The 12,749-nt window shown below is 46.8% G+C and overlaps 1 protein-coding gene across 1 annotated transcript in view; it reads right to left on the bottom strand.

Moving 5' to 3' along the window:
- The window catches only part of GPR158 (G protein-coupled receptor 158), a 385,566-nt gene extending 382,078 nt beyond the window's left edge, over nt 1–3,488 (bottom strand). The window contains exon 1 of the mRNA XM_014608949.3: nt 2,550–3,488. Coding sequence (XP_014464435.2) covers nt 2,550–3,385 — 836 coding nt within the window. The 5' untranslated portion in view covers nt 3,386–3,488. The remainder of the gene's footprint in view (nt 1–2,549) is intronic.
- Nucleotides 3,489–12,749: the final 9,261 nt, after the last annotated feature.

The following is a 12,749-nucleotide window of genomic DNA, read 5'->3' as shown; positions in this document are numbered from 1 at the left end:
GCTGCCTATTTTTTAGGAAAAAGCTCTTTAGCACAGACATTGAGGTGTTTTCATTAGAAGCCTTGCCCTGTGCAACTCATTCTTCTTTATGGAAGAATGTTTTGCTTATATTTCACGAATGTCATTGAGAAGATGTCTGTCTCCAAACAGTGACAACTCCTGGACACAAATAGCAATGGTCACATACCATTGCTATCTGAGTGGCAATGCTCCTGTGAGGGGCAAACTCTGTTTTCTATTCCTCCTATGTAGATCTAAATCAATCTGTTGACTTTTATAAAAGTACTCAGTGAGTGTAATTGAAAGCAAAGTTTAGCCCAACGTTTTAACATAGGATGGTATCCCTCTCCTTCTGCCATGTGCTTGCATATGAATGCATATGCAACTAACACAAGCAAAGGGGCTGGCTTTTAACCCTAAAAAAAAAGTTTTTAAACCTAAAAAAACTTTTTAACCCTAAAAAACTGCCACACCTCCATCAAGAAAACTCTCTCCCAATATAGTATACTATGCAGCCAATGTCATAACAAAAAATGAGCAAGGAAGAGAGTATATGAAATTTTAGGAGACATTTTAGAGTAAACATGCACCAAATAATTGCTTTGCTCTCATACTAGAAAATTAAGTGGAAGGAGCATGTGAACTGAAGCAGTAGTGTCCTTAATTAGTTATTCCTAGAGACATTTTGTTGGGAAGAATCAATGTCACTTTTTTAAAGAAAGAGCTTAGCATGTCCCCCTTTTCACATATAGGCTTTAAATAAAAATTAAAAAAATTAAACCAACTTATGTCAATGACAGATGGCAAGGGGAAATAAAAAACCTATTTTGAGAAGCACCTTATGGCAATTAATACTAATACATATTATAATGATTACATCAGCTTTTTCACTTTGCTCAATAATATAATTTTAATTGACTTATTTTTGTAAAATAAATTGTAGTTTCTGCTGCCTAAATTTGAATGTAAGAATTCTAAAAATAAATGTTACCATATCTAATTTGAGTAATTAGAAAATAAGAAAGCTAGGCATTACTTACTAGACATTCCTACATAGCTAAGAAGCTATACCTATTTTTCCAACATGCTGTAGAATGCTTTTGTAGCTTTATTTTAAAATTGCAAGATTTTTACACATATCTTTCCTCAAATTGGGAACAGCTATAAATTGAACATTTGGCCTTGACAGTATAAATATACTCCTCCTCACCCCCCTCTTTATATGAAACATTACAGAAACCAGTTTTCTAAGAAAGATTCAATGTAACTTGTGTTTCACTTGTCTTTTCCAAAATAGTGAAATATTTACCTTTAATTTTAACCTTTCCACACAATAAAACGAGCACGGACCATTCCAAGATCTTTTTGGTGAAAAAAAAAATAACAACCCCAAAATATATTTGCATGTCAGAGTTGCAATGGACTTTGCATTTAGTTAATTAAGGTTATGCCAACATGCTAGGCAGAAGATTTATAAAGAGAAGGCACTAGGAAAGCCACAGGTGTGCAGGAAGTTCTTTGTGCCACTGCCAGGATGACCTCTGCTGGTCAACTGCACGCTTTCTTCTCCACAGAAAGACCACCACCCACTTCAAAGAAATGCAATCTTGCAGTTCCTCTGGGAAACTCAAAGGAACTGCAAAATGCAGCAAGCACTACCCAGCTACAAAAGTTCCTTGTCCAAAACCTGAAGTTTCTGTGGTCTCTGTCCGTAGAATCTATTCTACAGACTTGATTCAAGCAAATCTCCTGCTGATGTCAAAGTGTCAAGATTTCAGTCTCTGAGCTGTGCTCTGGCTCTGAATACCCCTCAGAGCTCAGTGGCTAACTAGACAGCAGTAGGAGAGTAGATGGCAATTCCTTGAATACCCCACAAATCAGGATGTGCTTGGAAATAACAAGGCCACTGATATTTTTAAAGTGAAGAATATGCATAAATGTAATGGCCTGCCAGCATTTAAGGCTCTAAGTGCACACACTGCACTGTCTTGGGACTACAAGCCAGGCAGGTTTATTTACCTGTAAGCGCACTGTCCAAGTCTGAGCACACCACCAAGAAGATGCATTTGGGAGACTATAAATTGCAGTCTGCAGGATAAAAATAATGTGTTCTGGCTGGTTAGATTTATGGCTGGGATTGTGCCAGTTTTAATTATACACTGGAGTAACTAATAACACATCAGCAAACATTTAACTACCAAGTCTGCATTCCTCCCGCAGTTAGAAATAACTACAACTGGCAGCTTCTCCTGGCTTCTCCACACAGACACAGCCCCTGCATTCTGCCCTGGAATAGACCTCCCCGCTCAAAGAGGTGATTTTACAAAACCCGGTAGTTCGTAGACTGTAAAATACCAAGGAACAGCGGCACCCTGGCACATGCCAAGGCAAGGCTTGGCCAAGAGGCTACTACCTCTGAAGGCAAGCTCAAGTCGCTGGGGGCTCAGACCAGGTAGCTAGTCCAGAACCGACTGAGGCGCCCTGCACAAGCGGGTGGTTTCCAGCACCCCTGTGCCTAGTAAGGGAGCAGGGGAGAGACCTTTGCCTACCTGAACTCGGGAAGCAGGTTTGGCTGCAGCCCATAGAAAGCTGCGGAGAGAGTCACCAGCCAGGTGGGTTTGTAATTCCCATTCTCACACTCCAGGTACGGGGAGGACCACCTGACGTGGCTCCTGTCCGCCGCGGGGCTGTCCCGCCGCCTCCAGCCGCTCTCCAAAGTTTTGGGGCCCGGGCCGAGCGCCTTCCTGTGCGGGTGCGGCTGTGGCTGCGGGTGCGGGTGCGGGTGCGGCTTCCACTTGCGGCGCAGGCCGTGGAACCACTCGGTGTCCAGCGAGGCGTTGTGCAGGCGGTGCGCGCCGGCCGGCAGGTCCTGCAGCAGGATGCGGCTCTCATGCCGGCTGGCCTGCAGCACGACCCGCGGCGCGGACGACAGGGGCTCCAGGCCCAGCGTGATGGCGGCCCGCGAGATGCGGGGGTCCCCCTCCAGCAGGCTGCGGATCAGGGCGCGGTACCACTCCGCGTCGTCCCGCCAGCTCTGCTCGCGGGACCGGTTGCTCTGCAGGATGGCGCTGAGGAAGTTGGCGGTGCGGGTGAGCGTGTCCAGGGCGCCGTGCAGGGCCGGGTGCGAGCCGGGCCGGGACCGGCCGCCCGGGCTGGCCAGCTCGTAGCGCGCCGAGCAGTTGGCCCGCCGCAGCTCGCGGGCGTCCCCGCTGTACAGGAACGAGGCCACGTCCCGCGGCACCTCCTCGCCCAGCGCCGCGCTCTCCGCCGCCTTGCCCCGGCCGCCCGCCGCCTTGCCCCGGCCGCCCGGCTCCGCGCACAGCCCCGGCTGGGCCAGCAGCAGCGGCGGCAGCAGCAGCAGCAGCAGCAGCAGGGGCCGAGCCATGTCCAAGCCCCTTCCCGGGCGGAGCGGGACCACGTCGGGCAGTCACCTGTGGCGATGCTCGTGCCGCGGGGACTGCGCACCCGGCTCGGGGCGGTCACATCCCGCCGCCCGCCCGCCCGCCCGCCCGCGGGAGCCGCCGCCGCCGCCGCTCCCGGGAGCCGCTGACGTGTGCGCCCCCCCAGCCCCCGCGCCGCCGCCGCCGCCGCCGCGGGGCTCAGCGAGGGCTCGGCCGCCCCGCCCCGCCCCGCCCCGCGCCCAGGTGCTCTCCCGCCTCCGGGCCCGGGCTGGCCGCGCCCGCTGTCAATCACCGGCAGCCGCGGAGCCGGCGGGGGAGGCGCTGTCCAGTGCTGGAGGAGGCCTGCCCCGGGCGCAGCCGAGCGGCTCTCCAGCCCGCGGAGAAAGAAGAAATAAATCCCCGCACTAAGGAACTTACTGGGGATCATCTGAGATGAGGATAATAGAGACATCTGCTGGCTGGGCTCGACAGGCAGCGCCCGGCCGCGCGCGGGGAGCGGGCGCGGGAGCGGCAGCAGGCTTCCCGCACGCCCGCCCGGCCGGGGAAGCTCGGGGGCGGTCGGACTCCAGGCGGCGGCAGCCGAGGCGCGGGGGAGAAGGGAGCCAGGGGCCAGGACACGTGGAAACGCCGACCTGCCAAACCGCGGGCAGAGACTGCAGCCCGTGGGAGGCAACAGGGCCACAGGAGCGCCTGCTCTTCTAGCCCTAGGCTGCTACCGCTCCAGCCTCCAGGACAGAACTGAACCCACGACCTTCCCTTCAGTTGACACGTGTGTGTGTGTGTGTGTGTGTGTGTGTGTGTCTCTCTCTTCAGGGGTTCCTGCCTCTCAGATACTGATTGCCATGCTCCTTTCATCTCCATTTTCTTCAACCGACTTTATGCCTGTTTCAGTGCTGCCCCTTGAGCTTGAAATGCCCTCCCAAAATCTATTGCTTAAGTCATCACCCTCGCTGCATTCAACTTTCCCCTAAGGCCATGTTTCTGGATCCCTGTGTGCAAACTCTCTATATATTTACACTGTAATTTAAGAAAAAAAACAACAACTCAATGCATTTGTTTGCTTGCTTGTTCGCTTGCCTAACCTGAATAGTTATATGGGCATATTTTTGTAGCCTGCTTCCTTCCTGGACTGTTCTTTCCCCAATATGTTAGTCTCTACTTGTCTATTAATTCCACAGTATCAGTTCTGAGTGCATCCTCCAAAAATAAGTCCTGTAATCAAAGTCAAGACCGATTCATAGTCTGTGGACAGCTGACAGAGCATATAACTTTCCTCCTTCTTTCCAGTTGCTAAATTTCCATAAAAGACAAGTAAAATGAATTACAAGCTTTATTAAAATGATTTTGTCATATAAGCTACCTCTGTGATTTCAAGGAATAAAGACTTACTGCAGCCAAGTAGTTAAACCTGCCTAGCTGAGCACTGAAGTCAACAGAAGTAACTTACATATTTAGAGTTTTATTACTGGATCAGGGTTAAGGAATGAAGCTGTCTGAAAAGCTGAGCTGTTCCAAGACACAATCTCTAAACTAAAATGCATTTCTTTCTGGTTGGAGCCAAGCCTCAGTTCTGTAATAATAGGAGAGTTGCTAAAATGGAGGAGCGCACTCTGCCTGTCTCACACACACACGTTCTATAATAAAGGGATGGATGGCATTACCATCACACAAAGTATTATAGGATCTAATTTTGAATCAAAGATAAAATATCATTAATCATTATCATCATCATTACCTGCTCTTAAAGCAAACCCCATATGAGTGTTATAAACTCCAGTTAAAGAAAGAGTAATACTAATACAGTTAAATGTAAATTAACTTTGTAGCCCATTTTCCCATGTAATGTAATACATCAAATATTTGCTTAATATTCATCTTTATTCTGAATTAGCATTCATGTTGTTGATAGAAGAGAGAAAATGATAATTATTTTTAAAATTTTCCTTGCAGCATGCCATGTCAATACACATTAATAGCGTTGGTTAAGAATAATTCACTTGTAATTAGCTTTCCCTTCTGTGGGTATATCATAAGCAATCATTTAGAAATTAAATATTTTGAGGAAGTCAGAAATCATGGTCTTTACAGTTTTACACAACATGGAGTACCACACGTCAAAAGTTTATGTCAGTCAATACCTGTATGTGCACTTAGCCCAGAGTGCTAGTGGGAAATAGGCTTGTTCTGATGGGTAAATGCTAAGGCTGGGCTTAGGTGTCATGCCTCAAACCATATACGGAATCAAGTTCTTGATAAGCTGTCAAGGCAACATAAGTAAAATAATATTTAAGCGCAGTAGAATGCCATATAAGCAATTGTAGCATAATGGGAAATCACCTCTGTAACTATTTTCTGACGTGCACATATCTAAACCCTGACTAGCCTTGCTAAGGGGCCCTTCTCCATTCTGTCAGCAGCCATGCTAGCCACCTTGTTTTTCATCTCTCTGATCTCACTTCTTAACCTCTTTTGTAGTCCTCCTGTGACTTCCTTTGACCTAGCTCTCCAGAACCCATTGCCCATCCCTTTTTTCCTTCCCTTTAGGGCCCTTTGCGCCTGAAGAAACTCCTGCTAATGAGGCACAAATGTGCCAGGGGTGAGATTCCAAACTGGGTAGGCCTGGACAGAGGACAGCAAGAAACAAATGACTATATAGCTCTGCTATTTCACTGGCTTATTCTAAGTTTTGTAGTTTCTGTGTTACTGCATAGAAGATGGAGGGTAGATAAGTTAGCTGGGAGCTATTCTCAGAGGATGGTGTCATATCTGTCCGTGTACTAGATAAAACAACACCACAGAGAACTGAAAAACCCTATCACTATCCTCTACGACTGGCTTCAGAACTTAGGCCTACTCCCAGAATGGTTCTCATACACGTCAAAGATAGGAAGAATTCAAAATAAGACAGAGGTTAAGCCATTACAAAGATACAATTTCCTGTTGTCTGAAAGTAATGGTCCATCAGACACCAATGGCCTATCATTCAGACTACTCTTTAGACTGACCAGCACATTGCCAGAGCAACAGGAGACAAATGAAGGTGCATTTAACAAATAATGAAAGCTAATCTTGGAACGTCTTGGATTGACCCAAACAGGAGGCTTCCATGTGATATTGCTATGAATTTAAAGCCACATAGTATTCACCTTTGATTATCTTTTATTATGTTAGCTTCACCAGTACACTAAAGGAGCACAAGGCTGTCACAACATTGCACACAGTTAAATTGGGCCCTAACGCCCCCAAAGCAGCAAAAAGCAATTCAATTTGTAATTGAATTATTGGCATATTGTTGGTTGGGCAACTGGTGCAATTTGAAAATGGACAGAGAGAACTATTCTGAAAGCAAAGAATCATAGAAAATTAGGGTTGGAATGGATGCCAGAAAGCCATCTAGTCCAAACCCTTGCTTGAAGTAGGACCATCCCCAACTATATCATCCTGGCCAAGGCTTTATTTGGATCTTAAAAATCTCCAAGGTTGGAGATTCCACAACCTTCCTGGGTAACCTGTTCCAGTGCTTTAGTACCCTCCTTGTGAGAAAGGTTTTCCTAATATCTAACCTACACTTCCCTTGCTGCAACTTGAGACCACGGCTCCTTGTTCTGTCATCTGCCACCACTGAGAACAGTCTAGCACTATCCTCTTTGGAACCCCCCTTCAGGTATTTGAAGGCTGCTATTAAATCCCCCCTCACTCTTTTTTTCTCCAAATCAAATTAGCCCAGTTCCCTCAGCCTCTCCTCATATATCATGTGCCCCAGCCCCCTAAACATTTCCATTGCCCTGTTGGGGGTTAATTATCAATTTAGTGCCAGAAGACTGGAAAAGGGCCAATGTGGTCCCCATTTTCAAAAAAAGGAAGGAGGACCCAGGAAATTATAGGCCTATTAGCCTTACCTTGGTCCTGGAGAAGATCTTTGAGAAAATTAGTCAGTGCACATCTGCAAGGGGCAAGCAGGGGAATGTATGCTTAGGGGCAACCAACAAGGTTTCATTAGAGGCAGGTCCTGTCAGACCAACCTGGTGGCCTTCTATAACCAGGTCACAAAATCCTTGGATGCAGATGTCATGGTGGACATAGTCTTTCTGGACTTTAGGAAGGCCTTCAACACTGTCTCTCACCCCATTCTGATTTAAAAATCAGGAGATTGTGGTGTCAATGCCTACATAGTCAAATGGGTGGCCAATTGGCTGGAAGGCCACACCCAGAGAGTGGTGGTGGACTGGTCATTTTCGACCTGGAGGGATGCGGGCAGTGGAGTCCCCCAGGGCTCAGTTCCCGGGCCCGCACTGTTCAACAGCTACTTGGACGAGGGGGTGAAAAGCACCTTGTTCAAATTCACGGATGACACTAAGATGTGGGGAGAAGTGGGCACGCTAGAAGGGAGGGACAGGCTGCAATTGGATCTGGACAGGTTACAGGGGTGGGCGGATGAGACTAAGATGGGATTCAACACTGACAAGTGCAGGGTACTGCACCTAGGGAGAAAGAACCAGCAGCATACCTACAGGCTGAGGAACTCCCTTCTCATCAGCACAGAGGCAGAAAAGGATCTTGGAGTCATTATAGACCCCAAGATGAACATGGGCTGCCAATGTGGGGACTCAGTCAGGAAGGCTAACTGCACCTTGTCATGCATCCACAGATGCATCACGAGCAGGTCCAAGGAGGTGATCCTCCCCCTCTATGCGACATTGGTCAGGCCACAGTTGGAGTGCTGCTTCCAGTTCTGGGCACCGCACTTCAGTAGAGATGTGGACAGCATTGAGAGGGTCCAGAGGAGGGCCACTCACGTGATCAGGGGGCAGCAGGGCATGCCCTACGAGGAGAGACTATGAGACCTGAACCTGTTCAGCCTCCACAAGAGAAGGCTGGGAGGGGATCTGTTGGCCATCTATAAACTGGCCAAGGGAGACCAGCAGGCAATGGGAGAGTCCCTGTTCCCCTGAGCACTTCTGGGTGTAACAAGGAATAACGGCCATAAGTTGACAGAGAGTAGATTCAGGCTAGATATCAGGAGGCACTACTTCACAGTCAGGGTGGCTAGGATCTGGAACCAACTTCCAAGGGAAGTAAGTGGTGCTAGCTCCTACCCTGGGGGTCTTCAAAAGGAGGCTAGACACCTAGCTGGGGTCATTTGACCCCAGCACTCTTTCCTGCCCATGGCAGGGGGTCAGACTTGATGATCTGCTCAGGTCCCTTCTGACCCTACCAACTATGAAACTATGAAACTATTAGTCTTTAATTATCTGACCCCGCCCAACCAGCGGCTAGCTCCACCAATTAACCCTCGGAGAGGTGGGGTGGTTCTTTGCCCATAGTGTATCTAATCACCACTTTTATTAAATAAATAACTAAGAGAATTCATAACAGTACACAAACAAGATGGTTTATTATAACACTGACAAGAACAGGTCAGTATACAATTACACAAGAATACACTTAGTCTAATTATCTATCAAATCCTAAGTACAGCAACTAAAATACAAGGACCAAACCTTATTATAACGGACAGGGGAACTTTGTTCAGTTCGGCTCCGGTCGTTGGAATGGAGACAACAGCACCTCAGACAACAGCTTCTAATCTTCTTCAGACACCCGCCGAGAAGAAGAAGAACCTTAAAACCCAGAGGGGAATGGGGTAATGCTTACCAAACAGAGCAGAGGGCCGCTACTTTGTGTGAAAGACACACCCAGAGGGAAAAGCCCAGGGAGCCAACCCTTCCTGCTCTGGTGGCAGACAGAAGATCTCTCATGGCGACCGGGCCCAGTACCAGGAATCTCCGCAGTCCACACAGTTAACCAGCCACTCAGTCTCTCCATCTTTCTCTCTCTCTCTCTCTCTCTCTCTCTCTCTCTCCTTTCTGTCCACAAGTATCCTGACTTCTTTCCCTCTCGCAGTCCCACCTCAGTTCAGCCACACACACACCCCCTACACACCAAGCTCAGATGCTCCCAGCCCCACACACCCAGACACGCACAGTTTCTGTCAATCAAGAGCCCTTTATAGGGGTAGTGCACCTGGCACGCCAGGGCTCTGCACACGGCATGTGAGTGTGCACACAGCATTCTATTCTGGGGTCTCTTGAGGGTGGGTCAGATAAAGGTTATGTGTTGACCTACTTAACATAAACTAAATGAGCCAAGCCCCGATTTCCACCATTACAGCCTTTCATTGGACCCTCTCCAATTTGTCCACATCCTTTCTGTAGTGAGGGGACCAAAACTGGATGCAATACTTCAGATGTGGCCTCACCAGTGCTGAATAGTGGGGAATAATCACTTCCCTTGATCTGCTGGCAATGCTCCTACTAATGCAGCCCAGTATGTTGTTAGCTGTTGGCTCATATTCACCTTATTGTCCACTGCAACCCCTAGGTTTTCTAATGCAGAGCTGCTGTTTAGCCAGTGAGTGCCCAGCCTGTACTGGTGCTGGGGATTGTTCTGTCCTAAGTTCAGGACTTCACCCTTGTCCTTATTGAACCCCATGAGTAGGAGGCTACCTAATTTGTGGGGCTGTCCCCTGATTTCATGGGCAGGCTATGGGCCCAGGCAACCATTTTGTGGGTGGAGCAAGGTGCCCCCCCCACCTCTGATTGGTTGAGGGGTCCTGGTGGCCCCACTTCTCATCACTACTTGTCTGTGGGGGCCATGCCCTTCAGCGTGATTGGCTGCAAGAGTTGTCAGTCATGAAACTCCGCCCCCACCACCAATTGGTGGAGAGGGGCAGGGCCACAAGTCAGGCAGCCCTTAGAGTGGGCAGGCTCTCCCCCCCCCCCCCCGCCCCAACCGCAGGCCCTAACAAGACACCACAGCGCTCAGTAATTTATTTTTTCCCCATGGATTTTGCAGATTCCATGGGCATTGCTCAGATTTCACAGGCAATGCCAGATTTTGTGAATTCAGTAGGTCCCTTCTCATGAGATTTCTTAAGGTCCAATTCTCTAATACATCAAGGTCTCTCTAAATCTTAGCCCTACCCTCCAACATATCTATGACTCCCCACAGCTTGGTATCATCTGCAAACTTGCTGAGGATGAAATCCATCCCATCTTCCAGGTCATTGAAGAAGATATTGAACAAAACAGCCCCAAGACCAACCACTGGGGCACTCCACTTGATACCAGCTGCCAACTAGGCATTGAACCACTGATTACTACCCTTTGAGCCTGATGATCCGTCCAGTTTTCTATCCACCTTACAGTCCACTTATCTAACCTGTACTTAGCTTGATTGCAAGAATGTTGTGGGAGACTGTAACAAAAGCCTTACCAAAGTCAAGGTATATCATGTCCAGTGCTCTCCCTGAATTCAGAGCCATTCATTTCATCATAGAAGACAATCAGATTGGTCAGGCATGACTTGCCCTTAGTGAATCCATGCTGACTGTTCCTAATTACCTTCTTCTCCTCCAAGTGCTTAGAAAAGAATTCTTGGGGAACTGTTTCATGATTTTTCCAGGGAGTGAAGTGAGGCTGACCAGTCTTTAGTTCCCCAGATTCTTCTTCTTCCCTTTCTCCATGATAAGCACTGTAGCTGCCCTTTTCCAATCATCCAGGATATCTCCCAATCACCATGAGTTTTCAAAGGTAATGGCCAGAAGCTCTGCAGTCACAGCAGTCAACTCCCTCAGCACCCTAGGGTACATCACATCCAGCCCCATGGACTTTTACACATCCAACTTTTCTAAAAAGTCTCTAACTTGTTCTTTCACCAGTGTCATCTGCTCACCTGCTCCCCAAACTATGCTGCCAGGTGCAGTAGTCTGGAAGCTGACCTTGCCTGTGAAGATTGAGGTAAAAAAGATATTGAGGTATTGAGGTAAAAAGGCCTTTTCTGCATCATCTGTCACTAGGCTGCCTCCCCCCTACATTAAGGGAGCCACACTTTCTCTGGTCCTCTTCTTGTTGCTGACATGTATGTAGAAACCCTTCTTGTTACCCTTCACATCCCTTGCTAGTTGCAACTTCAATTATACTTTGCCCTTCCTGATTTCATCCCTGAATGTCTGAGCAATACTCTTATACTCCTCCCTAGGCATTTGTCCAAGTTTCCACTTCTTGTAAGTTTACTTTTTGTGTGTTAGTTCACTGAAAAGTTCCTGCTAAGCCAAACTGGTATTCTGCCATACTTGCTAGTCTTCTTGTGCATCATAATGGTTTGTTCTTGTGCCCTCAGTAAGGTTTCTTTAAAGTACAGCCAGCTGTCCTGGATGTCTTTCCCACTCAGACTGGCCTCCCAAGGGGATCCTGCCCATCAGTTACCTGACTGAGTCAAAGTCTGCTCTTCTGAAGTCCAGGGTTCTTAGAAAAAGGTACCATGTGTATTAATGGCCGCCATGCATTCTTGCCTTAGATATCTCAGCAGGGTCATCTCAGTGTGCATGTGGCAAATCATCTACCAAAAATAAATCTTGGTATATGGTAAACATACCACTAAGTTATTAAACCCAACAAATTTATTGCATGAGAAGTTCCTGTAGAAGAAATATTACAACTGATTGAGTTACATCTGATGTTGCAAAGGCCTGTTTAGGAGTTACCTGAGCTGTTAACCGAAGTTTTTCTCTAGTTCATATAAAAATATCAGAGGTACAGTCATTAATAACATAAGAAAAAACGACTTCCTTCAAATATAGTTCACAGAAATTCAGTTTATAATTTCAACTATATGGTAAATTCAAAAAGTCTGAATTATGCCATTGTTAGGACCATTTCAGATGAACAAAAGATTGACACAGAGGCTAAATTTCTTTAAAGACCAGGTTTTAATTAATGTTTACTTCTAAACTAAGGGACATACTTAGAAAACGTGCTCTGTGTTCAAAGAATAAGTGCTGTAATTTTGAGGATGACAAGCTGTATTGTTCTTGAAAAGCAAAGAGGCCAAATCCTTGTGTTAAGAGTAAAATAGGTCTCAGCTATGAAGTTATGGCCAGCATCTTCACAATTAAATACAGGAATAGTTTCACTCAACAAAATAGTTGGAATGGATTTATTCCAGAAAAAAAAATCATGCCAACTACTTACGTATAACAGACTTCATCCACACATTATTAGAACCTTGCCCAGAAAATATTAGCAGCAAGGTGAAGTATTTACTACCTTAGTTACTCCTATAGAATTAAGTAGACTAATTATGATACAAAGCTGTACATTTGGAAGTACTTGAATGCTTGAATCCTATGACCTTATTTTGAATAATGGCTTCTATGGACTATATATTGCATAAAAGCAATTCTCTGCAAATTCTCTGCATATGTCATCAAAACAAGCTATATATGTAACTATGCAGTATTCATCCCCTTAAAAATATATATTCATTATACTCAAGTACACATGAAAT

The sequence above is a fragment of the Alligator mississippiensis genome, chromosome 5, assembly GCF_030867095.1.
Source record: "Alligator mississippiensis isolate rAllMis1 chromosome 5, rAllMis1, whole genome shotgun sequence".
Classification (NCBI taxonomy): Eukaryota; Metazoa; Chordata; order Crocodylia; family Alligatoridae; genus Alligator; species Alligator mississippiensis.
Note: the sequence above shows the minus strand (reverse complement) of the source record. Positions and strands in the feature narration are given on the sequence as shown.